The sequence below is a fragment of the Zonotrichia albicollis genome, chromosome 1 (assembly GCF_047830755.1).
Source record: "Zonotrichia albicollis isolate bZonAlb1 chromosome 1, bZonAlb1.hap1, whole genome shotgun sequence".
Lineage (NCBI taxonomy): Eukaryota > Metazoa > Chordata > Aves > Passeriformes > Passerellidae > Zonotrichia > Zonotrichia albicollis.
Window position 1 is genome coordinate 154,189,283 of NC_133819.1, and position 27,185 is coordinate 154,216,467.

The 27,185-nt window shown below is 47.6% G+C and overlaps 1 protein-coding gene across 1 annotated transcript; it reads left to right on the forward strand.

Annotated features, from left to right (window-relative positions):
• The first annotated feature begins 1,162 nt into the window (after nucleotides 1-1,162).
• On the forward strand, nucleotides 1,163-27,185 carry LOC141731768 (leucine-rich repeat-containing protein 14-like). The gene is made up of 4 exons (XM_074558401.1): nucleotides 1,163-1,228; nucleotides 11,193-11,621; nucleotides 17,626-18,264; nucleotides 26,332-27,185. Exons 2-4 carry the CDS (start codon nucleotides 11,245-11,247, stop codon nucleotides 26,903-26,905), a joined length of 1,590 nt encoding a protein of 529 aa, XP_074414502.1. The 5' UTR covers nucleotides 1,163-1,228; nucleotides 11,193-11,244; the 3' UTR covers nucleotides 26,906-27,185.

The window sequence follows — 27,185 nt, forward strand, 5'->3', positions numbered from 1 at the left end:
CCCAGGGAGCCTCTCCCTGCCCAGCGCCCCAAAACCACCCCAGAAATTTCCCCGGGATCCCCAAAACCATCGCGGAGCCCCCCAAAACCACCTCGGGGACCCCAAAAGCAGCCCAGGGAGGCTCTCCCTGCCCAGCGCCCCAAAACCACCCCAGAAACTTCCCCGGGATCCCCAAAATCAACGCAGAGCGCCCCAAAATCACCCCAGGAACCCCAAACCAGCTCAGGGAGCCTCACCCTGCCCAGCGCCCCAAAATGATCCCAAAAATTTCCCCGGGATCCCCAAAAACTTCACAAAGCCCCCCAAAATCACCCCAAGGACCTTCTCCCTGCCCAGCGCCTCAAAACCACCCCAGAAAATTCCCCGGGACCCCCAAAATCATCGCAGAGCGCCCCAAAATCACCCCATGGACCCCAAAACCAGCCCTGTCCCCACAGTCATTCCAGGGTTCCCCTCAGGATTCTCCCCTCACGAATTCCCGCCCTCAGCAGGACCGGGCTGAGTTTGGCGCCGCTGTTCCCGCAGGAATTCCGGTTCCCAGCGCTTCGGCAGCGCCCTCAGCTCCCGGTAGCGGCGGGATCGGGAATTGGAACCGGGATCGGGGATTGGAACCGGGATCGGGACCGGGATCGGGACCGGGGAGCTCGGGGGGGAACCCGGGGCTGCCTCAGAGCGAACCTCCCGCTCCGACGGCGCGCTAGCCAATAGGAAAGCAGAGATTAGTGATTGACAGCAACGCAAACCAATAAACATCACAGAACACAAAGCGCCCGCCCACATAGCAACAACCAATGAGACGCTACAATAAAGTTTGACAGACAGCTAAAATAGCCAATAAAACTGTGATGTTCCGCCCTTAGGGTGGATCCCGCTCGCTGACTGGAACCGGGATCGGGACCGGGAATAGAGCGGAGCTCAGGGGGGGAACCCGGGGCCATCTCTGAGCGAACCTCCCGCTCCGACCGCGCGCTAGCCAATAGAAAGGCAGGGATTAATGATCGACAGCAAAACGAGCCAATAAACACCAGAGTACCCCGATTCGCCCGCCCACACACCCCCAACCAATGAGACGCTAAAATGAACTTTGACAGACAGCTTTAAAAACTAATCACATCTCGCTGTTCCGCCCTTAGGGCGGATTCCGCTCGCTGATTGGCGAGCGCAGCGCGCAGCCCCCACAGGCGGAGCTGCCGTCGGGCCAGGGGCGGGCGGGGGCTGCGGGCAGGCGGTGAGTGGGGGGCGCCATGTTGGGGGGGGCGCCGCGGCGGCTTTGGGGGTTCGGGGGGTCCCGGGGGGGGACTCCGCACATTGGGGGGACCCTGTGGGGGCTTGGGGGGTCTGGGGGCGCCCCTTGGGGGGGCTCAGAGGGGTTGGGGAAGGGTCCCAGGCTGGCTTGGTGAGGATGGGAAGGAGCCTGTGGGTGGGACGGGCTGGATTGGGGGATCCCGGCGGGTCCCTGAGGGGATTTTGGGGGGTCCCTAAGGGAAGGGGGGGGGGTTGGGATTTGGGGTTCCTCGGGGTGGATTTAGGGGATGGCTGGGGTGGGTTGTGGGGGGCGGGGGGCGGGGTGGGGTCTCTGGGGAGGCCCGCGAAGGATTTGGGGGTCCCGGGGCTCATTTGGGGACAACTTTGGAGTACTGGACTGGGTTTGGGGGTCCCTGGACTGGGTTTGTGGGGTCTTTGGACTGGTTTTGGGGTCCTCAAACTGGTTTAGGGGATCCCTGGACTAGTTTGGAGTTTCTGGATTGGTTTTGGGGTCCTCAAACTGCTTTAGGGGATCCCTGGACTGGTTTTGGGGGTCCTTGGAGTGGTTTTGGGGGCCCCTGGACTGGGTTTGGGGGATCATGAAGTGTTTGGGGTCCCTAGACTGGTTTGTGGGGTCTTTGGACTGGTTTTGGGGTCCCTCAACTGGATTAGGGGTCCCCAAACCAGTTTGGGATCCCTGGAGGGGTTTAGGGGTTTCTGGACGAGTTTGGGGTCCCTGGATTGGTTTTGGGGTCTCCAGACTGGTTTAGGGTCCCTGGACTGGTTTGGGGGGTCATGGACCAATTCTGGGGTCCCCACAACTGGTTTGGGGGTCCCTGGAGTGCTTTAGGGTTTTCTGGTCTGGTTTTGGGGTCCCCAAATTGGTTTGGGGATCCCTGGGCTGGTTTAGAGGTCTCCAAACATTTTTTTGGGAACCCCTGGACTGGTTTGGGGGTCCCTGGACTGGTTTTGGGGTCTCTGGACTGGTTTGGGGGTCCCTGGACTGGTTTTGGGGTCTCTGGATTGGTTTTGGGGTCCCTGGGCCGAGTTTGAGGTTCCTGAACTGGTTTTGGGGTCCCTGGAATGATGTGGGGTCCCTGGACTTGTTTGGGTGACCCTGGACCAGTTTAGGGTTCCCCAAACTGGTTTTGGGGTCCCTGGGCTGGTTTTGGGGTCTCTGGACTGGTTTGGGGTTACCTGAACTCTTTTTGGGGATCCCTGGACTGGTTTGGGGTCTTTGGTTTGGTTTAGGGGGTCCCTGGGCCAAGTTTGGGGATCCCTGGATTGGTTTTGTGGGGTCCCCAAACCAGTTTTGGGGTCTCTGGACTGGGTTTGGGCTTCCTGGACTGCTTTAGGGTCCCTGGACTGGTTTAGGGGTCTCTGGATTGGTTTGGGGGTCCCTTGACTGCTTTAGGGTCCCTGGACTGGTTTTGGGGTTTCTGGGTTCTTTTAGGGGTTCCTGGACTGGTTTTGGGGTCCCTGGGCTGAGATTGGGAATCCCTGGATTGGTTTTGGGGTCCCCGAATTGGTTTATGGTTTAGGGTTCCTCAAACTGGTTTTGGGGTCCCTGCACTGGTTTTTGGGGTCCCTGGGTTGAGATTGGGAATCCCTGGATTGGTTTTGGGGTCCCCGAATTGGTTTATGGTTTAGGGTTCCTCAAAATGGTTTTGGGGGCCCTGAACTGGTTTTGGGGTCCCTGGACCAGTTTAGGGTTCCCCAAACTGGTTTTGGGGTCCCTGGACTGGTTTGAGGGTCCCTGGACTGGTTTTGGGGTTTCTGGGTTCTTTTAGGGGTTCCTGGACTGGTTTTGGGGTCGCTGGACTGAGATTGGGAATCCCTGGATTGGTTTTGGGGTCCCCAAACTGGTTTTGGGGTCTCTGGACTGGTTTGGGGTTACCTGAACTCTTTTTGGGGATCCCTGGACTGGTTTGGGGTCTTTGGTTTGGTTTAGGGGGTCCCTGGGCCAAGTTTGGGCATCCCTGGATTGGTTTTGTGGGGTCCCCAAACCAGTTTTGGGGTCTCTGGACTGGGTTTGGGCTTCCTGGACTGCTTTAGGGTCCCTGGACTGGTTTTGGGGTTTCTGGACTGGTTTTAGGGTCTCTGGGTTCTTTTAGGGGTTCCTGGACTGGTTTTGGGGTTTCTGGATTGGTTTGGGGTCTCTGGGTTCTTTTAGGGGTTCCTGGACTGGTTTTGGGGTCTCTGGGTTCTTTTAGGGGTTCCTGCACTGGTTTTGGGGTCCCTGGGCTGAGATTGGGAATCCCTGGATTGGTTTTGGGGTCCCCGAACTGGTTTATGGTTTAGGGTTCCTCAAAATGGTTTTGGGGTCCCTGCACTGGTTTTGGGGTCCCTGGGCCAGTTTAGGGTTCCCCAAACTGGTTTTGGGGTCCCTGAACTGGTTTGGGGGTCCCTGAACTCTTTTTGGGGATCCCTGGACGGATTTGTGGGATCTCTGGAGTGGTTTTGGGATCCCTGGACAGCTTTAGGGTCCCTCGACTGATTTTGGGGTTTCTGGACTGATTTTGGGGTCCCTGCTCTGGGTTTGAGGGTCCCTGGAGTTGTTTTGGGGTTTCTGGACTGGTTTGGGGTTCCTGAACTGGTTTTGGGGTGGCAGGACTGGTTTGGGGTTACCTGAACTCTTTTTGGGGATCCCTGGACTGGTTTGGGGTCTCTTGATTGGTTTTGGGGTCCCTGGAGTGGTTTTGGGGTCCCTGGAATGATTTGGGGTCCCTGGCCTGGTTTAGGGGTTTCTGGACTGGTTTTGGGGTGCCTGGACTGGTTTTGGGGTCCCTGGAGTATTTTGGGGGTTCATAGAGTTGTTTTGGGGTTTCTGGACTGGTTTGGGGTCCCTGAACTGGTTTTGGGGTGCCTGGGCCAAGTTTGGGCATCCCTGGATGGGTTTGGGGTCCCCAAACCAGTTTTGGTGTCACTGGACTGGTTTTGGGGTCCCTGGGCTGAGACAGAAGAAAAATCCATTTTGAATCAGGTCAAATGTCTGAGAGATGTAAAAAAGTCTGAATTTAAAATGTCTAAAATCATTTAATATTGCATAATTACATAAAATTGTATAGAATTAGATTCAATATAATAATATAATAAGTTATAGTAATCTATTGTATTGCTAATTTAGAACTATAGAATTCTAAATTATAAATAATGATAAATTATAAATCATTATAATGTGTAATAATAATACATTTATAATATATTATAAACATGATGATAAAATACAATATATAATATACAGTATATAATATATAGTATTATATACTGTATATTATAATATATAATATATAGTATATAATGTATAATATGTAATATACAAAATAATAATAAAATAACATATAATTATATAGCATATAATATATATTATGTAGTATATATTGTATAATATATAAAATGTAATATGTAATATATAATAGTTAATAAACAATATACAATATATAAGTATAATAATAAAATAATAATTTCCTTAATAAAATAAATAATTAGAATTATATAAATTACAATGTGTAGTATATAGTATTATATATTGTATATTATAGTACATAATATATAATATATAATATATTATATATGATATATTGTATATGATATATTGTATGTAATATATATTATATAATATATAATATATAATATATAATATATAATATATAATATATAATATATAATATATAATATATAATATGTAATATAATAATGAAATAATATATACTATATAGTATATAGTATATAATATTTAATAAGCAATATACATTATATAATATAAATATAATAATAAAATAATAATTTGCTTATTAAAATAAATAATTAGAATTATATAAATTACAAATAATTAAAAATACCACAACAAATAGCTGTTTTAACCTCTTTGTCAAACATACATAGTAAAGCATTAAGAGCCACTTATTATAAGTTTGCATTAAATAAAAGAATTTACTTAAAATCATCGATCATATTGTTGATTTAGCACTAGAAATACTAAAATATATATAAATTTATAAATAAGATATATAATTATAATAAAATATAAAATAGCTGCATGCATATATATTTCCTATTGTTTATTTAGCACTAAAAATACTAAAATATAGATATAAATTTATAAATATGATATATAATTATAATAAAATATAAAATAGCTGTATTCACCTCTTTGTCAAAGTTTGCATTGAGTAAAAGAATTTACTTAAAATCATCGATCCTATTGTTTATTTAGTACTAAAAATACTAAAATATATATAAATTTATAAATATTATATGTAATTATAATAAAATATAAAATAGCTGTATTAACCTCTGTCAAATATACATAGTAAAGCATTAAGAGACATTTATTGGCGTAAAAGTTTGCATGAAATAAAAGAATTTACTTTTATTTCTATTATATAAAGATATATTTTTATTTCTATTATATTAATAGAATATATTAATAATAGTATATATTAATAATAATAGTAGATAATAATATAATAATATACGCAGCATAATAATATAATATATTAAAAATAAAGTATATATTCATATACTTTTATTTCTATTATATAAATATATAAATTCAATATTTCTAAATATAAAGAATTTTCTATTTATTTCCTAAGAATAGTATATATTAATAATAATAGTAGATTATAATAATATAATAATATATGTAGTATAATAATAGAATATATTAATAACAGTAGTATATATTCATATACTTCAGTTTCTATTATATATACTTTTTTTCTATTATATTAATAGAATATATTTATAATAATAGAATATATTAATAACAATAGTGGATGATAATAATAATATAATAATATAAGTAGTATAATAAAATATATTTATAGTAATATATATTAATAATAGTATATAATAATAATATAATTCTATAAGTAGTTTAATAATATGTTGTATTTATAATAATAGTATATATTCATATACTTTTATTTCTATTATATATACTTTTATTTCTTTCATATAAATATATAAATTATGTATTTCTAAATATAAAGAATTTACTATTTATTTCTTAAGAATAGTATTTATTAATAATAATAGTAGAAAATAATAATATAGTAATATAGGTAGCATAATAATAGAATATATTAATAATAATAGTATATATTAATGTACTTTGGTTTCTATTATATATACTTTTTTTCTATTATATTAATAGAATATATTAATAATAATAGTATACATTAATAATAATAGTGGATGATTATAGTAATATAATTATATACGTAGTATAATAATATTATATGTTAATAATAATAGTATATATTCATATACTTTTATTTCTATTATATATACTTTTAATTCTATTATATAAATATATAAATTATATATTTCTAATTATAAAGAATTTCCTATTTATTTCCTAAGAATAGTATATAGTAATAATAATAGTAGATAATAATTATATAAGCAGTATAATAATAGAATATATTAATAACAATTGTATATATTCATAAACTTTGGTTTCTAATATATATGCTTTTGTTTCTATTATATTAATGGAATATTTTAATAATAATAGTATATATTAATAATAATAGTAGATAATAATAATATAAGCAGTATAATAATAGAATATATTAATAATAATAGTATATACTCATATCTTTTATTTCTATTATATATGCTTTTATTTCTATTATATAAATATATAAATGATATATTTCAAAACATAAAGAATGATTTGGGGTCCCTGGACTGGTTTTGGGATTTCTGGACTGGTTTGGGTGAGCCTGGACCAGTTTAGGGTTCCCCAAACTGGTTTTGGGGTCCCTGGGCTGGTTTGGGGATCCCTGGACTGGTTTTGGGGGTCCCTGGACTGGTTTGGGGTCCCTGGACTGGTTTTGGGGTCTCTGGGTTCTTTTAGGGGTTCCTGCACTGGTTTTGGGGTCTCTGGGCTGAGATTGGGAATCCCTGGATTGGTTTTGGGGTCTCTGAACTGGTTTTGGGGTCCCTGGACAGGTTTGGGGTCCCTGGAGTGGTTTGGGGTTACCTGAACTCTTTTTGGGGATCCCTGGGCTGGTTTGGGGTCTTTGGTTTGGTTTAGGGGGTCCCTGGGCCAAGTTTGGGGTCCCTCAACTGGTTTGGGGTCTCCAAACCAATTTTGGGATCCCTGAACCGATTTTGGGGTCCCTGGGCAGGTTTTGGGGATCCCTGGGCTAATTTAGGGTACCCCAAACCAATTTTGGGGTCTCTGGACAGGTGTGGGGGATCCCTGGACTGGTTGAGGGTTCCCCAAACTGGTTTTGGGGTTCCCCAAACTGGTTTTGGAATCCCTGAACCGATTTTGGGGTCCCCAGACAGGTTTGGGAATCCCTGGACTGGTTTCGGGGTCCCTGAACTGGTTTAGGAGTTTCTGGGCTGGTTTTGGGGTCCCTGGACCAGTTTAGGGTTCCCCAAACAGAGTTTGTGATCCTTGAACTGGTTTTGGGGTCCCCGGACAGGTTTGGGGGATCCCTGGGCTGGTTGAGGGTTCCCCAAACTGGTTTTGGGGTTCCCCAAACTGGTTTTGGGATCCCTGAACTGATTTTGGGGTCCCCAGACAGGTTTGGGAATCCCTGGACTGGTTTGTCGGGGTCTCTGGACTGGATTTAGGGTCCAGGTTTAGGGGTCCCTGGGCAGGTTTTGGGGGGTCCCTGGATTGGTTTTGGGATTCCTGGACTGGTTTTGGGGTCCCCAAACTGGTTTAGGGGTTCCTGGACTGGTTTTGGGGTCCCCAAACAGATTTTGAGGTCCCTGGATTGGTTTTGGTGTCCCTTAAACTGGTTTAGGAGTTTCTGGGCTGGTTTTGGGGTCCCCAAACCACTTTTGGGGTCCCCAGACAGATTTGGGGGATTCCTGGGCTGGTTTTGGGATCCCTGGCCTGGTTTGGGGTCCCCAAACCACTTTTGGGGTCCCTGGATTGGTTTAGGGGGTTTCTGGACAGGTTTAGGGTTCCCCAAACCGATTTTGGGGTTCCGGTGGGGACAACCCCTGGAATTCCGGAACGTTCTCCTCACCACCCCATTCTCCCACAGCTTCCAACATCGGGAAACCCCGGAATTCCAGAATGTTCTCCTCACCCACCTCATTTCTCCCACAGCTTCCGACGGCAGGACAACCCCGGAATTCCAGAATGTTCTCCCACATATTCCAGTGGGGACAACCCCCACAATTCTGGAACCTTCTCTCACCACCCCATTCTCCCACAGCTTCCAACATCGGGAAACCCCGGAATTCCGGAATGTTCTCCCACAGCTTCCGACGGTCGGACAACCCCCAGAATTCTGGAATGTTCTCCCCACCCCAATTCTCCAATAGCTTACTGTGGTGGGGACAACCCCCGGAATTCCGGAACGTTCTCCTCACCACCCCATTTCTCCCACAGCTTCCAGCATCGGGAAACCCCGGAATTCCGGAATGTTCTCCCACAGCTTCCGACGGCAGGACAACCCTGGAATTCCAGAACGTTCTCTCCCCACCCCAGTTCTCCAATAGCTTACAGTGGTGGGGACAACCCCTGGAATTCCGGAACGTTCTCCTCACCACCTCATTTCTCCCACAGCTTCCAGCATCGGGAAACCCCGGAATTCCGGAACGTTCTCCCACAGCTTCCAACAGCAGGAGAAACCCCCGCAATTCTGGAATGTTCTCTCCCCACCCCAATTCTCCAATACACAATTCTTACATTGGTGGGGACAACCCCTGGAATTCTGGAACCTTCTCTCACCCACCTCATTTCTCCCACAGCTTCCAGCGGTGGGAATTCCCCGCAATTCCAGAACGTTCTTCTCACCCACCCCATTTCTCCCACAGCTTCCAGCAGCAGGACAACCTTGGAATTCTGGAACGTTCTCTCCCCACCCCAATTCTCCAATAGCTTACAGTGGTGGGGAAAACCCCTGGAATTCCAGAACGTTCTCTCACCACCCAATTCTCCCACAGCTTCCAGCATCGGGAAACCCCCGGAATTCCAGAACGTTCTCTCCCCACCCCAATTCTCCAATAGCTTACAGTGGTGGGGACAACCCTGGAATTCTGGAATGTTCTCCTCCCCACCCCATTTCTCCCACAGCTTCCAGTGGGGACAGCCCCCGGAATTCCGGAACCTTCTCTCACCACCCCATTTCTCCCACAGCTTCCAGCGTCGGGAAACCCCCGCAATTCCAGAACGTTCTCTCACCACCCCCATTTCTCCCACAGCTTCCAGTGGGGACAACCCCCGGAATTCCGGAACCTTCTCTCACCACCTCATTTCTCCTACAGCTTCTGGCGACAGGGAACAAACCCAGAATTCCAGAACATTCTCCCAAACACTCCATTTCTCCCACAGCTTCCAGCGACGGGGGACAAACCCCAGAATTCCGGAATGTTCTCTCCCCACCCCAATTCTCCAATAGCTTCCAGTGGTGGGGACAACCCCTGGAATTCTGGAACGTTCCCCTCACCACCCCCATTTCTCCCACAGCTTCCAGTGTCGGGAAACCCCCGGAATTCTGGAATGTTCTCTCCCCACCCCAATTCTCCAATAGCTTACAGTGGTGGGGACAACCCCTGGAATTCTGGAACGTTCCCCTCACCACCCCATTTCTCCCACAGCTTCCAGCGTCGGGAAACCCCCGGAATTCCAGAACGTTCTCCCACAGTTTCTGATGGCAGGACAACCCTGGAATTCCGGAATGTTCTCTCACCCACCTCATTTCTCCCACAGCTTCCAGCGGGGACAACCCCCAGAATTCTGGAACCTTCTCTCGCCACCCCATTTCTCCCACAGCTTCTGATGGCAGGACAACCCCAGAATTCCAGAATGTTCTCCCACATTTTCCAGTGGGGACAACCACCAGAATTCCGGAACGTTCTCTCCCCACCCCAGTTCTCCAATAGCTTACAGTGGTGGGGACAACCCCTGGAATTCCGGAACGTTCTCTCACCACCTCATTTCTCCCACAGCTTCCAGTGGGGACAACCCCGGAATTCCGGAACATTCTCCCACAGCTTCCAGCAGCAGGAGAAACCCCCGCAATTCCGGAATGTTCTCTCCCCACCCCAATTCTCCAATACACAATTCTTACATCGGTGGGGACAACCCCTGGAATTCCGGAACGTTCTCCTCACCACCTCATTTCTCCCACAATTTCCGACGGCGGGACAACCCTGGAATTCCGGAACATTCTCTCCCCACCCCATTTCTCCAATAGCTTACAGTGGTGGGGACAACCCCCGGAATTCCGGAACGTTCTCCTCACCACCTCATTTCTCCCACAGCTTCCAGCGGGGACAACCCCCAGAATTCTGGAACCTTCTCTCGCCACCTCATTTCTCCTACAGCTTCTGGTGACGGGGAACAAACCCAGAATTCCAGAACATTCTCCCAAACACTCCATTTCTCCCACAGCTTCCAGCATCGGGAAACGCCGGAATTCCAGAACATTCTCCCAATCACCCCATTTCTCCCACAGCTTCCAGCGACGGGGGACAAACCCCAGAATTCCGGAATGTTCTCTCCCCACCCCAATTCTCCAATACACAATTCTTACATTGGTGGGGACAACCCCTGGAATTCCGGAACCTTCTCTCACCCACCTCATTTCTCCCACAGCTTCCAGCGTCGGGAAACCCCCGGAATTCCAGAACGTTCTCCCACCACCCCATTTCTCCCACAGCTTCCAGTGGTGGGGACAACCCCCGGAATTCCGGAATGTTCTCTCCCTACCCCATTTCTCCCACAGCTTCCAGTGGGGACAACCCCCAGAATTCCGGAACGTTCTCTCATCCACCCCATTTCTCCCACAGCTTCCAGCTCGGGAATTCCCTGGAATTCTGGAATGTTGTCCCACAGCTTCCGACGGTCGGACAACCCCCAGAATTCTGGAATGTTCTCCCCACCCCAATTCTCCAATAGCTTCCAGCAGTGGGAAACCCCTGGAAATCCGGAATGTTCTCTCACCACCTCATTTCTCCCACAGCTTCCAGCGTCGGGAAACCCCCGGAATTCCGGAACGTTCTCCCATCACCGCCATGGCTCCGTCGCGCAGCCGCTCCACCCAGATCCCGCCGTGCATCCCCAAGCGCCAGCTCCCGCCGGGCTACTCGGACTCGCTGCTGTTCCTGTGTGCCCGCCGCATGGTGGCCCAGCACCCGCTGCCCGTGCTGCTGCCCGCCATGCCCGCCCACCTGTACCCCATCCTGTTCCAGGCGGCCTTCCTGGACGGGCGGCCCCTGGTGCTGCGGGACCTGGTGGCCGCGTGGCCGTTCCCGGTGCTCAACTTCCAGCGGCTGGTGGGGCGCCGGGAGCTGCTGCGGGACCATCCCTGCAAGCTCTGCGTCCAGGCCGTCATCCTGGCCGTGGTGGCGCAGCTGCGGCGGCAGCTGGAGGAGCCCGGCCACGACGCCAGGTGGGTTCTGGGCAACGTCGGGATGGGGGCACCTCCTCTGTTCCTGAGGTTCCTCCGTTGGTTTTGGTGGTTCCTCCAAGGTTGTGATGGTTTCCTTCTGTTTTTGATGGTTCCTGGTTTTGATGGTTCCATCCTTGATGGTTCCTGGAACGTCGGGATGGGGGCACCTCCTCCGTTCCTGAGGTTCCTCCGTTGGTTTTGGTGGTTCCTCCAAGGTTGTGATGGTTTCCTTCTTGTTTTTGATGGTTCCTGGTTTTGATGGTTCCATCCTTGATGGTTCCTGGAACGTCGGGATGGGGGCACCTCCTCCGTTCCTGAGGTTCCTGCATTGGTTTTGGTGGTTCCTGATTGGTTGTGATGGTTTCCTTCTGTTTTTGATGGTTCCTGGTTTTGATGGTTCCATCCTTATGTTCCCTTCCCATTTTTGATGGTTTCTTCCCTTTTTAGATGGTTCCTTCCTTGGTGGTTCCATCCTGTTTTTGATGGTTCATTCCCATTTTTGATGGTTTCTTCCTTGACAGTTCCTTCCCATTTTTGATGGTTTCCTCCCTGTTTTTGATGGTTCCTTCTTGGTTTTGATGGGTTCTTGCCATTTTAGATGGTTCCTTCCTTGGTGGTTCCATCCTGGTTTTGATGGTTCCCATTTTTGATGGTTCTTTCCCATTTTTGATGGTTTCTTGCCATTTTAGATGACTCCTACCTTGACAGTTCCCTCCCATTTTTGATGGTTCATTCTTGTTCTTGTTGGTTCCATCCTTGATGGTTCCTTCCCATTTTTGATGTTCCATCCCTGTTGGTTACTTCCTGGTTTTGATGGTTTGTTTCCGTGGTGGTGCAGCTGCGGCGGCAGCTGGAGGAGCCCGGCCACGACGCCAGGTGGGTTCTGGGCAACGTCGGGATGGGGGCACCTCCTCTGTTCCTGAGGTTCCTGCGTTGGTTTTGGTGGTTCCTGCTTGGTCGTGATGGTTTCCTTCTGGTTTTGATGGTTCCTGGTTTTGATGGTTCCATCCTTGATGGTTCCTGGAACATCAGGATGGGGGCACCTCCTCCGTTCCTGAGGTTCCTCCGTTGGTTTTGGTGGTTCCTCCAAGGTTGTGATGGTTTCCTTCTGTTTTTGATGGTTCCTGGTTTTGATGGTTCCATCCTTGATGGTTCCTGGAACGTTGGGATGGGGGCACCTCCTCCGTTCCTGAGGTTCCTCCGTTGGTTTTGGTGGTTCCTTCAATGTTGCAATGGTTTCCATCTTGTTTTTGATGGTTCCTGGTTTTGATGGTTCCATCCTTGATGGTTCCTTCCCATTTTTGATGTTCCATCCCTGTTGGTTCCTTCCTGGTTTTGATGGTTTGTTTCCGTGGTGGCGCAGCTGCGGCGGCAGCTGGAGGAGCCCGGCCACGACGCCAGGTGGGTTCTGGGCAACGTCGGGATGGGGGCACCTCCTCCGTTCCTGAGGTTCCTCCGTTGGTTTTGGTGGTTCCTCCAAGGTTGTGGTGGTTTCCTTCTTGTTTTTGATGGTTCCTGGTTTTGATGGTTCCATCCTTGATGGTTCCTTCCCATTTTTGATGGTATCTTCTTGGTTTTGATGGTTCCCTCCCATTTTTGATAGTTTCTTCCCTTTTTAGATGGTTCCTTCCTTGGTGGTTCCGTCCTGTTTTTGATGGTTCCTTCCCATTTTTGATGGTTCCTTCCTTGACAGTTCCTTCCCATTTTTGATGGTTCCTTCCTGTTTTTCATGGTTCCTTCCCATTTTTGATGGTTCCTTCCTGGTTTTGATGGTTCCTTCTTGGTTTTGAAGCTTTCTTGCCACTTTAGATGGTTCCTTTCTTGGTGGTTCCATCCTGGTTTTGATGGTTCCCATTTTTCATGGTTCCTTCCCATTTTTGATGGTTCCTTCCCATTTTTGATGGTTCCTTCCCATTTTAGATGACTCCTACCTCGACAGTTCCCTCCCATTTTTGATGGTTCATTCTTGTTCTTGGTGGTTCCATCCTTGATGGTTCCTTCCCATTTTTGATGTTCCATCCCTGTTGGTTACTTCCTGGTTTTGATGGTTTGTTTCCGTGGTGGCGCAGCTGCGGCGGCAGCTGGAGGAGCCCGGCCACGACGCCAGGTGGGTTCTGGGATGGGGGCACCTCCTCCGTTCCTGAGGTTTCTGCGTTGGTTTTGGTGGTTCCTCCAAGGTTGTGATGGTTTCCATCTTGTTTTTGATGGTTCCTGGTTTTGATGGTTCCATCCTTGATGGTTCCTGGAACGTCGGGATGGGGGCACCACCTCCGTTCCTGAGGTTCCTCCGTTGGTTTTGGTGGTTCCTCCAAGGTTGCAATGGTTTCCTTCTTGTTTTTGATGGTTCCTGGTTTTGATGGTTCCATCCTTGATGGTTCCTTCCCATTTTTGATGGTTTCCTCCCATTTTTGATAGTTTCTTCCCTTTTTAGATGGTTCCTTCCTTGGTGGTTCCATCCTGGTTTTGATGGTTCCTTCCCATTTTTGATGGTTCCTTCCCATTTTTGATGGTTCCTTCCTTGACAGTTCCTTCCCATTTTTGATGGTTCCTTCCTTGACAGTTCCTTCCCATTTTTGATGGTTTCTTCCTGTTTTTGATGGTTCCTTTCTGTTTTTGATGGTTTCCTTCCCATTTTTGATGGTTCCTTCCATTTTTGATGGTTCCTTCTTGGTTTTGATGGGTTCTTGCCATTTTAGATGGTTCCTTCCTTGGTGGTTCCATCCTGGTTTTGATGGTTCCTGTTTTTCATGGTTCCTTCCTGGTTTTGATGGTATCCTCTTGATTTTGATGGTTTCCTCCCATTTTTGATAGTTTCTTCCCTTTTTAGATGGTTCCTTCTTTGGTGGTTCCGTCCTGTTTTTGATGGTTCCTTCCCATTTTTGATGGTTCCTTCCTTGACAGTTCCTTCCCATTTTTGATGGTTCCTTCCTGTTTTTGATGGTTCCTTCTTGGTTTTGATGGGTTCTTGCCACTTTAGATGGTTCCTTTCTTGGTGGTTCCATCCTGGTTTTGATGGTTCCCATTTTTGATGGTTCCTTCCCATTTTTGATGTTCCATCCCTGTTGGTTACTTCCTGGTTTTGATGGTTTGTTTCCGTGGTGGCGCAGCTGCGGCGGCAGCTGGAGGAGCCCGGCCACGACGCCAGGTGGGTTCTGGGCAACGTCGGGATGGGGGCACCTCCTCCGTTCCTGAGGTTCCTGCGTTGGTTTTGGTGGTTCCTCCAAGGTTGTGATGGTTTCCTTCTGTTTTTGATGGTTCCTGGTTTTGATGGTTCCATCTTTGATGGTTCCAGGAATGTCGGGATGGGGGCACCTCCTCCGTTCCTGAGGTTCCTCCATTGGTTTTGGTGGTTCCTCCAAGGTTGTGATGGTTTCCATCTTTTTTTTGATGGTTCCTGGTTTTGATGGTTCCATCCTTGATGTTCCCTTCCCATTTTTGATGGTATCTTCTTGGTTTTGATGGTTTCCTCCCATTTTTGATAGTTTCTGCCCTTTTTAGATGGTTCCTTCCTTGGTGGTTCCGTCCTGTTTTTAATGGTTCCTTCCCATTTTTGATGGTTCCTTCCTTGACAGTTCCTTCCCATTTTTGATGGTTCTTTCCTGGTTTTGATGGTTTCCTTCTTGCTTTTGATGGGTTCTTGCCACTTTAGATGGTTCCTTCCTTGGTGGTTCCATCCTGGTTTTGATGGTTCCTTCCCATTTTTGATGGTTCCTTCCTTGACAGTTCCTTCCCATTTTTGATGGTTTCTTCCTGTTTTTGATGGTTCCTTCCTGTTTTTGATGGTTTTCTTCTTGGTTTTGATGGGTTCCTGCCACTTTAGATGGTTCCTTTCTTAGTGGTTCCATCCTGGTTTTGAAGGTTCCCATTTTTGATGGTTCTTTCCCATTTTTGGTGGTTTCTTGCCATTTTAGATGACTCCTACCTTGACAGTTCCCTCCCATTTTTGATGGTTCATTCTTGTTCTTGATGGTTCCATCCTTGATGGTTCCTTCCCATTTTTGATGTTCCATCCCTGTTGGTTACTTCCTGGTTTTGATGGTTTGTTTCCGTGGTGGCGCAGCTGCGGCGGCAGCTGGAGGAGCCCGGCCACGACGCCAGGTGGGTTCTGGGCAACGTCGGGATGGGGGCACCTCCTCCGTTCCTGAGGTTCCTCCGTTGGTTTTGGTGGTTCCTCCAAGGTTGTGATGGTTTCCTTCTGTTTTTGATGGTTCCTGGTTTTGATGGTTCCATCCTTGATGGTTCCTGGAACGTCGGGATGGGGGCACCTCCTCCGTTCCTGAGGTTCCTCCGTTGGTTTTGGTGGTTCCTCCAATGTTGCGATGGTTTCCTTCTTGGTTTTGATGCTTTCTTTCCGTTTTAGATGGTTCCTTCCTTGGTGGTTCCATCCTAGTTTTGATGGTTCCTGTTTTTCATGGTTCCTTCCTGGTTTTGATGGTATCTTCTTGGTTTTGATGGTTTCCTCCCATTTTTGATAGTTTCTTCCCTTTTTAGATGGTTCCTTCCTTGGTGGTTCCATCCTGGTTTTGATGGTTCCTTCCCATTTTTGATGGTTCCTTCCCATTTTTGATGGTTCCTTCCTTGACAGTTCCTTCCCATTTTTGATGGTTCCTTTCTGTTTTTGATGGTTTCTTCCCATTTTTGATGGTTTCCTCCCTGTTTTTGATGGTTCCTTCTTGGTTTTGATGGGTTCTTGCCATTTTAGATGGTTCCTTCCTTGGTGGTGACATCCCAGTTTTTGATGGTTCCCATTTTTCATGGTTCCTTCCCGTTTTTGATGGTTCCTTCCCATTTCTGATGTTTCCTTCCCATTTTTGATGGTATCTTCTTGGTTTTGACGGTTGCCTCCCATTTTTGATAGTTTCTTCCCTTTTTAGATGGTTCCTTCCTTGGTGGTTCCATCCTGGTTTTGATGGTTCCTACCTTGACAGTTCCTTCCCATTTTTGATGGTTCCTTCCTGGTTTTGATGGTTTCCTTCTTGGTTTTGATGGTTCCTTCCCATTTTTGATGGTTTCCTTCTTGGTTTTGATCGGTTCTTGCCACTTTAGATGGTTCCTTTCTTGGTGGTTCCATCCTGGTTTTGATGGTTCTTTCCCATTTTTGGTGGTTTCTTGCCATTTTAGATGACTCCTACCTTGACAGTTCCCTCCCATTTTTGATGGTTCCATCCTTGATGGTTCCTTCCCATTTTTGATGTTCCATCCCTGTTGGTTACTTCCTGGTTTTGATGGTTTGTTTCCGTGGTGGCGCAGCTGCGGCGGCAGCTGGAGGAGCCCGGCCACGACGCCAGGTGGGTTCTGGGCAACGTCGGGATGGGGGCACCTCCTCCGTTCCTGAGGTTCCTCCATTGGTTTTGGTGGTTCTTGCTTGGTTTTGATGGTTTCCTTCTGGTTTTGATGGTTCCTGGTTTTGATGGTTCCATCCTTGATGGTTCCTTCCCATTTTTGATGGTATCTTCTTGGTTTTGATGGTTTCCTCCCATTTTTGATAGTTTCTTCCCTTTTTAGATGGTTCCTTCCTTGGTGGTTCCGTCCTGGTTTTGATGGTTCCTTCCCATTTTTGATGGTTCCTTCCTTGACAGTTCCTTCCCATTTTTGATGGTTTCTTCCCATTTTTGATGGTTCCTCCCTGTTTTTGATGGTTCCTTCTTGCTTTTGATGGGTTCTTGCCATTTTAGATGGTTCCTTCCTTGGTGGTTCCATCCTAGTTTTGATGGTTCCCGTTTTTCATGGTTCCTTCCTGTTTCTGATGGTTTCTTCGCATCTATGATGGTTCCCTCCCTTTTTTGATCGTTTCTTCCCTTTTTAGATGGTTCCTTCCTTGGTGGTTCCATCCTGTTTTTGATGGTTCATTTCCATTTTTGATGGTTCCTTCCTTGACAGTTCCTTCCCATTTTTGATGGTTCCTACTGTTTCTGATGGTTCCTTCCATTTTTGATGGTTCCCTCCCAGGTTTTGATTGTGTCTTCCCATTTCTGATGATTTCCTCCCGTTTTTTTCCTCCCAGCGGGTGCCGCCTCCGCGTGCTGGACGTGACGGGAGTTCCGGACGACCCGGCCGGCCGCGCTCCGGACGGGATGAGCGTGTGGTCGGGCACGGTGGCTTTGGCCAAGGCTTGCGTGGAGGTGTCCAAGCACCAGCGGGAATTCCAGCGGCGCGGATCCAAGCGGCACAAAGGCCGCTCGGGCGCCGCCACGGCCGCGGCCGCTCCGCAGCCGCCGGGCGTCGACGTCCACGCCGACCTGTTCGTCAACGGGACGTCCTACGGGATCCTGCGCGACGCGCTGCAGCCCGGGGCCGCCGGCCCGCTGCGCCTCAAGTGCCGCGAGCTGCAGGCGGAAAAGCTCTCGCTGGCCGGAATCGTCGGCCTGCTGGAAACTCTGGACCCCTCGTGCGTGCGCAGGGTGGATCTGCGCTTCCGCAATTTGGGATTGACCGGGCTCTCGGTGATCCTGCCGCACCTCTCGCGCTTCCCGGAGCTGCGCAGCCTCAAGCTCCAGTACAGCAACGTGGACGTGCGGCGCCCCACGCCCGAATCCGCCATCGGCATCCGGTGCCTGGCCGGGCAGCTGGGAATGCTGCCCAGCCTGCGCGAGCTCAACCTGGGATCCTCCCGGCTCTCCGGGAACCTGCGCCAGATCCTCTGGTGAGCTCCCGAGGGTTGGGGGGCTCGGGGGTCTTTCCCAGGATGTCATTGTCCCGACGTTCCCGTGATTCCGTTATTTTGGATAATTCATCACTCAGTGATCCCATTGTCCCATCATTGCAAGATCCCAGAATTCCTTGGTTCCAGGATTCCCAAAGGTTGGGCTCGATGGTCTTGGAGGTCTTCTCCAATCTTAATGATCCCTTGAATCCATGATTTCATTATCCCAATGTTCCCATGGTTCTGTTATCCCAATAGTTCACGACTCAGTGACTCCATGATCCCAGAATTCCATGATCCCAGGATTCTCAAAGGCTGAACTTGACAATCTTGAAAGTCTTTTCCAATCTTAGCAGCCCTGTCATTCCCGGATTTTATTATCCCAACATTCACAAGATCCCGTGGTTCTGTTATCCCAATAGTTCATGACTCAGCAATTCTATTATCCCACTATTCCATGATCCCATCATTCCAGGAGTCTCAAAGCTTGGGGTCGATGCTCTTGGATGTCTTTCCCACCCTCAGTGATCCCGTGGATCCAGGATTTCATTGTCCCGATGTTCCCATGATTCCGTTATCCTGATAGCTCGTGACTCAGTGATTCCATTGTCCCATCATTGCAAGATCCCAGAATTCCTTGGTTCCAGGATTCCCAAAGGTTGGGCTCGATGGTCTTGGAGGTCTTCTCCAATCTTGATGATCCCTTGCTTCCATGATATCATTATCCCAATGTTTCCATGTTCCGGTGATTCCGTTATCCCGATAGTTCCTGACTCAGTGATTCCATGATCCCAAAATTCTGTGATTCCAAGATTCTCAAAGGCTGAACTTGATGATCTTGGAAGTCTTCTCCAATCTTAGTGATCCCATAATTCCAGGATTTTATTATCCCAACATTCCCACGATCCCATTATCCCAATATCCTATGACTCAGCACTTCCATCATCCCATAAATTCATGATCCCATAATTTCCATGTTTCCAGGATTCCTAAATGTTGGTGTCGATGGTCTTGGAGGTCTTGCCCAATCTTAGTGACTCCATGATTCCATGATTTCATTATCCCAATATTCCCATGATTCTGTTATCCCAATAGTTCATGACTCCGTGATTCCATGATCCCAGAATTCCATGATCCCAAAATTCTGTGATTCCAAGATTCTCAAGGGCTGAACTTGATGATCTTGGAGGTCCTCTCCAATCTTAGTGATCCCATCATTCCAGGATTTCATTATCCCGATATTTCCATGATCCCACAATTCCCTCATACCAATAGATTATCACTCAACGATTCCATTATCCCATAATTCCACGATTCCAAGATTCCCAAATGTTGGTCTTGATGGTCTTGGAGGTCTTCTCCAATCTTGATGATCCCTTGCTTCCATGATTTCATTATCCCAACATTCCCATGGTTCTGTTATCCCAATAGTTCATGACTCAGTGATTCCATGATCCCAGAATTCCATGATCCCATAATTCTCAAAGGCTGAACCTGACAATCTTGAAAGTCTTTCACAATTTTAGCCCCGTCATTCCAGGATTTCATTATCCCAACATTCACAAGATCCCGTGGTTCTGTTATCCCAATAATTCATGACTCAGCTGTTCTATTATCCCAGAATTCCATGATCCCAGAATTCCAGCAGTCTCAAAGGTCAGGCTCAATGGACTTTCCCAACCTGAGTGATCCCACGGCTCCAGGATTTCATTATCCCAGTGTTCCCATGATTCCATTATCCTGTTGTCCCAATAGTTGACAACTCAAAGATTCCATCATCCCATAATTCCATGATCCCAGAATTCCTTTGTCCACAATTCCCAAGGTTTGGGCTCGATGGTTTTGGAGATCTTTTCCAACCTTAATGATCCCAGGTTCCCATAGTTCTGTTATCCCAACAGTTTATGACTCCATTCTCCCATAAATTCAAAATTCCTTAATTCCAAGATTTCCTAAGGTTGGGCTTGATGGTCTTGAGCATCTTTTCCAACCTGGATGATCCATTGATTTCAGGAATTCATTATCCCAATGTTCCCATAATCCCATGGTTCCGTTGTCCCAATAGTTGACAACACTCAAAGATTCCATCATGCCATAATTTCATGATCCCAGAATTCCCCGATTCCAAGATTCCCGAGGTTTGGGCTCGATGGTTTTGGAGATCTTTTCCAATCTTAATGATCCCAGGTTCCCATAGTTCTGTTATCCCAACAGTTTAGGACTCCATTCTCCCATAAATTCAAAATTCCATAATTTCTTAATTCCAAGATTCCCTAAGGTTGGGCTCGATGGTCTTGAGCATCTTTTCCAACCTGGATGATCCCTGGATTTCAGGAATTCATTATCCCAATGTTCCCATAATCCCATGGTTCCGTTGTTCCAATAGTTGACAACTCAAAGATTCCATCATCCCATAATTCCATGATCCCAGAATTCCTTGGTCCATGATTCCCAAGGTTTGTGCTCGATGGTTTTGGAGATCTTTTCCAACCTTAATGATCCCAGGTTCCCATAGTTCTGTTATCCCAACAGTTTATGACTCCATTCTCCCATAAATTCAAGATTCCATAATTTCTTAATTCCATGATTCCCTAAGGTTGGGCTTGATGGTCTTGAGCATCTTTTCCAACCTGGATGATCCATGGATTTCAGGAATTCATTATCCCAATGTTCCCATGATTCCATTATCCTGTTGTCCCAACAGTTGACAACTCAAAGATTCCATCATCCCATAATTCCATGATCCCAGAATTCTGCAATTCCAAGATTCCCAAGGTTTGTGCTCGATGGTTTTGGAGATCTTTTCCAACCTTAATGATCCCAGGTTCCCATAGTTCTGTTATCCCAACAGTTTATGACTCCATTCTCCCATAAATTCAAAATTCCATAATTCCTTAATTCCAAGATTCCCTAAGGTTGGGCTCGATGGTCTTGAGCATCTTTTCCAACCTGGATGATCCATTGATTTCAGGAATTCATTATCCCAGTGTTCCCATAATCCCATGGTTCCGTTGTCCCAATAGTTGACAACTCAAAGATTCCATCATCCCATAATTCCATGATCCCAGAATTCCGCGATTCCAAGATTCCCAAGGTTTGGGCTCGATGGTCTTGAGGATCTTTTCCAACCTTAACGATCCCAGGTTCCCATGATCCCGTTATCCCAATAGTCCGTGACTCCATGATTCCATAACTCCGTGATCCCATAATTCCTTGATTCCAGGATTCCCAAAGGTTGGATTTGATGATGTCAGACAATGGCTCCATGACGTCATAACTCCATGATCCCGTAATTTCATGGCTCCGTAACCCCACAATTCCATGACCCCACAATTCCGTGATTCTCAAAGGTAAAACCTGATGTTCTTGGAGATCCTTCCCAACTTCAGCCATTCCATAATTCCATGACCCCACAATCTCATGGATCCATAATTCCATAACTCCATGATCCCATGATCCTCAGATGTCAAACCTGATGGTCTCAGAGACATTTCCCAACCTGAGTCATTCCATAATTCAGTGACCTCAAAATCCCAGGATTTCCAGGGGTCAAACTCGATGTTCTTGGAGCTCTTTCCCAACTTCAGTCATTCCACAATTCCATGGCTCCACGATCCCATAATTCCATGATACTCAAACCTTGACCTTGATGGTCTTGGAGACCTTTCCCAACCTCAGCCATTCCACAACTCCACGATCCCACAATCCTCAGATGTCAAACCTGATGGTGCTGGAGACCTTTCCCAACCTGAGTCGTTCCATAATTCCATTTTTTGATTCCACAATTCCATGACTCCACGATCCCATAATTCCATGGTTCTCAAACCTGGGGCTTGAGGTTCTTGGAGGTCTTTCCCAACCTCAGCCATTCCATAACTCCATGATCCCATGATTCCAAAATCCCAGGATTTTCAGAGGTCAAACTTGGTTTTCTTGGAGACTTTTCCCAACCTCTGCCATTCCACAATTCCATGGCTCCGTGATCCCATCATTCCATGATTCTCAAACCTTCACCTTGATGGTCTTGGAGACCTTTCCTGACCTGAGTAATTCCATGATTCCATGACCCCATAACTCCAAAATCCCAGGATTTTCAGAGGTCAAACTCGATGTTCTTGGAGCTCTGTCCCAACCACAGCCATTCCACAATTCCATGGCTCCATGATCCCATAACTCCATGATACTCAAACCTTGACCTTGATGGTCTTGGAGACTTTCCCAACCTCCATCATTTCATCATTCCATGATCCCATCATTCCAAACTCCCAGGATTTTCAGAGGTCAAACTCGATGTTCTTGGAGCTCTTTCCCAACCTCAGCCATTCCATAATTCCACAATTTGATTCCACAATTCCATGACTCCACAATCCCATAATTCCGTGGTTCTCAAACCTGGCGCTTGATGTTCTTGGAGATCTTTCCCAACCTCAGTCATTCCACAATTCCATTGCTCCCTGATCCCATAATTCCATGATTCTCAAACCTTGACCTAGATACTCTTGGAGACCTTTCCCAACCTCCATCATTTCATAATTCCATGACCCCATAACTCCAAAATCCCAGGATTTTCAGAGGTCAAACTTGGTTTTCTTGGAGCTCTTTCCCAACCTCAGTCATTCCATAATTCCACGATTTGATTCCACAATTCCGTGACCCCATGATCCCATAATTCCATGATTGTCAAACCTTGACCTTGATGGTCTTGGAGACCTTTCCTGCCCTGAGTAATTCCATGATTCCATGACCCCATAACTCCAGAATCCCAGGATTTTCAGAGCTCAAACTCGATGTTCTTGGAGCTCTGTCCCAACCACAGCCATTCCACAATTCCATGGATCCACGATCCCATAACTCCATGATTCCCAATCCTTCAACTTGATGTTCTTGGAGCTCCTTCCCAACCTTCATCATTCCATAACTCCATGACCCCATAACTCCAGAATCCCGGGATTTTCAGAGCTCACACTCGATGTTCTTGGAGACCTATCCCAACCTCAGCCATTCCATAGCTCCACAATCCCATAACTCCAGAATCCCGGGATTTTCAGAGCTCACACTCGATGTTCTTGGAGACCTATCCCAACCTCAGCCATTCCATAACTCCACGATCCCATCATTCCAAAATCCCAGCATTTTCAGAGCTCAAACTCGATGTTCTTGGAGCTCTTTCCCAACCACAGCCATTGCACAATTCCATGGCTCTGTGATCTCATAATTCCACGAGTTTCAAACCTTGACCTTGATGGTCTTGGAGACCTTTCCCAACCTCCATCATTCCATAACTCCACGACCCCATAACCCCAAACTCCCGGGATTTTCAGAGCTCACACTCGATGTTCTTGGAGACCTTTCCCGACCTCAGCCATTCCATAACTCCATGACCCCATGATCCCACAATTCCATGACTCTCAAACTTTGACCTTGACGGTCTTGGAGCTCCTTCCCAACCTCACCCACCCCACGATCCCATGGATGCACTCCCAGCTCTCATTCCTCCCGAATCCCACCCAACCCTGACCTGTCCCTTTTCCCTGCCCGCAGCGACCTCCAGGCGCCGCTGGAAAGCTTGGAATTGGCCTTCTGCTCCCTCGTTCCCGCCGACCTCGCCTTCCTCTCCCACAGAGTCTCTGCACGGCTCCAGAGCCCTGGGATCCATCCCAGCATTCCATGGTCCCACATTCCACAATTCCATGGATTGTGGTCCCAGATCCCAAGACCCCAGAACTCCATGATCCCACATTCCATAATTCCATGATTCTCAAACCTGGAGCTTGATGGTCTTGGAGGTTTTCCCCAACCTCAGCCATTCCATAACTCCACGATCCCATCATTCCAAAATCCCGGGATTTTCAGAGGTCAGACTTGATGTTCTTGGAGACCTTTCCCGACCTCAGCCATTCCACAATTCCATGGCTCCATGATCCCATAACTCCACGATTCTCAATCCTTCAACTTGATGTTCTTGGAGCTCCTTCCCAACCTCACCCATTCCATAACTCCACAATCCCATAACTCCAAAATCCCGGGATTTCAGAGCTCACACTCGATGTTCTTGGGGACCTTTCCCAACCACAGCCATTCCATAATTTCACAATTGGATTCCCCAATTCCAAGATTTTCAAACCTTGACCTTGATGTTCTTGGAGACCATTCCTGCCCTGAGGAATTCCATGATTCCATGGCCCCATCACTCCAGAATCCCGGGATTTTCAGAGCTCACACTCGATGTTCTTGGAGCTCTTTCCCCGCGTGTTCCCACCCAACCCTGACCTGTCCCTTTTCCCTGCCCGCAGCGACCTCCAGGCGCCGCTGGAAAGCTTGGAATTGGCCTTCTGCTCCCTCGTTCCCGCCGACCTCGCCTTCCTCTCCCACAGAGTCTCTGCACGGCTCCAGAGCCCTGGGATCCATCCCAGCATTCCATGGTCTGTGGTCCCAGATCCCAAGATCCCAGAACTCCATGATCCCACATTCCATAATTTCATGATTCTCAAACCTTGACCTTGATGTTCTTGGAGGTTGTCCCCAACCTCAGCCATTCCATAACTCCATGATCCCATCATTCCAAAATCCCAGGATTTTCAGAGGTCAAACTCGATGTTCTTGAAGTTCTGCCCCAACCTCAGTCATTCCACACTTCCATGGCTCTGTGATCCCATAATTCCATGAGTTTCAAACCTTGACCTTGATGTTCTTGGAGCTCCTTCCCAACCTCAGCCATTCCATAACTCCATGATCCCATGATTCCAAAATCCCAGGATTTTCAGAGGTCGAACTCGATGTTCTTGGGGACCTTTCCCAACCACAGCCATTCCATAATTACACAATTGGATTCCACAATTCCAGGATTTCCAAACCTTGACCTTGATGTTCTTGGAGACCATTCATGACCTGAGGAATTCCATAACTCCATGACCCCATAACTCCAAAATCCCAGGATTTCCAGAGCTCAAACTCGATGTTCTTGGAGCTCTTTCCCAACCACAGCCATTCCACAATTCCATGGATCCATGACCCCATAACTCCAAAATCCCAGGACTTTTAGAGGTCAAACTCGATGTTCTTGGAGCTCTGTCCCAACCACAGCCATTGCACAATTCCATGGCTCTGTGATCCCATAACTCCACGATTCTCAATCCTTCAACTTGATGTTCTTGGAGCTCCTTCCCAACCTCCATCATTCCATAACTCCATGATCCCATCATTCCAAACTCCCGGGATTTTCAGAGCTCACACTCGATGTTCTTGGAGCTCTTTCCCCGCGTGTTCCCACCCAACCCTGACCTGTCCCTTTTCCCTGCCCGCAGCGACCTCCAGGCGCCGCTGGAAAGCTTGGAATTGGCCTTCTGCTCCCTCGTTCCCGCCAACCTCGCCTTCCTCTCCCACAGAGTCTCTGCACGGCTCCAGAGCCCTGGGATCCATCCCAGCATTCCATGGTCCCACATTCCACAATTCCATGGATGGTGGTCCCAGACCCCAAGACCCCAGAACTCCATGATCCCACATTCCATAATTCCATGATTCTCAAACCTTGACCTTGATGTTCTTGGAGACCTTTCCCAACCTCAGCCATTCCATAACTCCACGATCCCATGATTCCAAAATCCCAGGATTTTCAGAGCTCAAACTTGATGTTCTTGGAGCTCTTTCCCAACCACAGCCATTGCACAATTCCATGGCTCTGTGATCCCATCATTCCATGAGTTTCAAACCTTGACCATGATGGTCTTGGAGACCTTTCCTAACCTCAACCATTCCATAACTCCATGACCCCATAACTCCAAAATCCCAGGATTTTCAGGGGTCACACTCGATGTTCTTGGAGCTCTGTCCCAACCACAGCCATTCCACAATTCCATGGCTCCATGATCCCATAATTCCACGATTCTGAATCCTTCAACTTGATGTTCTTGGAGCTCCTTCCCAACCTCCATCAATCCATAACTCCATGACCCCATAACTCCAGAATCCCGGGATTTTCAGAGCTCACACTCGATGTTCTTGGAGCTCTTTCCCCGCGTGTTCCCACCCAACCCTGACCTGTCCCTTTTCCCTTTTCCCTGCCCGCAGCGACCTCCAGGCGCCGCTGGAAAGCTTGGAATTGGCCTTCTGCTCCCTCGTTCCCGCCGACCTCGCCTTCCTCTCCCAGAGCTTCCACGCGCCGGCCCTCAAGCGCCTGGACCTGAGCGGCCACGACTTCTCCCAGGGCCTGCTGGAGCCGCTGCGGCTGCTCCTGGAGGAGACCTCGGCCTCGCTGCTGCACCTGGATCTCATGGAATGCCGCATGGCCGACTCCCACCTGGACGCGCTGCTGCCGACGCTGCGCCGCTGCTCCCGCCTGCGCTTCCTGGGACTCTACGGCAACTCCCTGTCCACGGCCGCGCTCAAGGATCTGCTCCACAAAACCCTGGAGCTGCCCGAGCTGCGCCTGGTGGTCTATCCCTTCCCCGTGGATTGCTACAAGCCGGAGCCGCCGCGCCGCGTGCCGGGCTCGCGCCGCATCTACGAGGAGCCCATGGACGGCGAGCGCTTGGCGGCGGCCACGGCCGAGATCTCGCAGCTGCTGGCCAGCTCCGGCCGCACCGACCTCGTCTGGACTTACAACCCCTACGGCCACGGCACGCTGGACTACTTCTCCTTGTGATTCCCGAAAAATGGAAAAACCTCGGAGCCTCCTCCGCGCTGGGAAAGCGGTGCCGCGTCCTTTTCCGGAATTCCGGGCGTTTTTTTCGCCTCGTTCCGGTGGTTTCTCCCTTTTTTTTCAGTGCTTTTCCACCTGTTCTCAGTATTTTTTTCCACCTCATCCTGGTGGTTTCTCCCCCTTCTTTTCGGTGCTTTTCCACCTGTTCTCAGTATTTTTTTTCCAGCTCGTCCCGGTTTTTTTCCCTCCCCATCCCAAGATTTTTTTTCCCCAATTTCGTAGT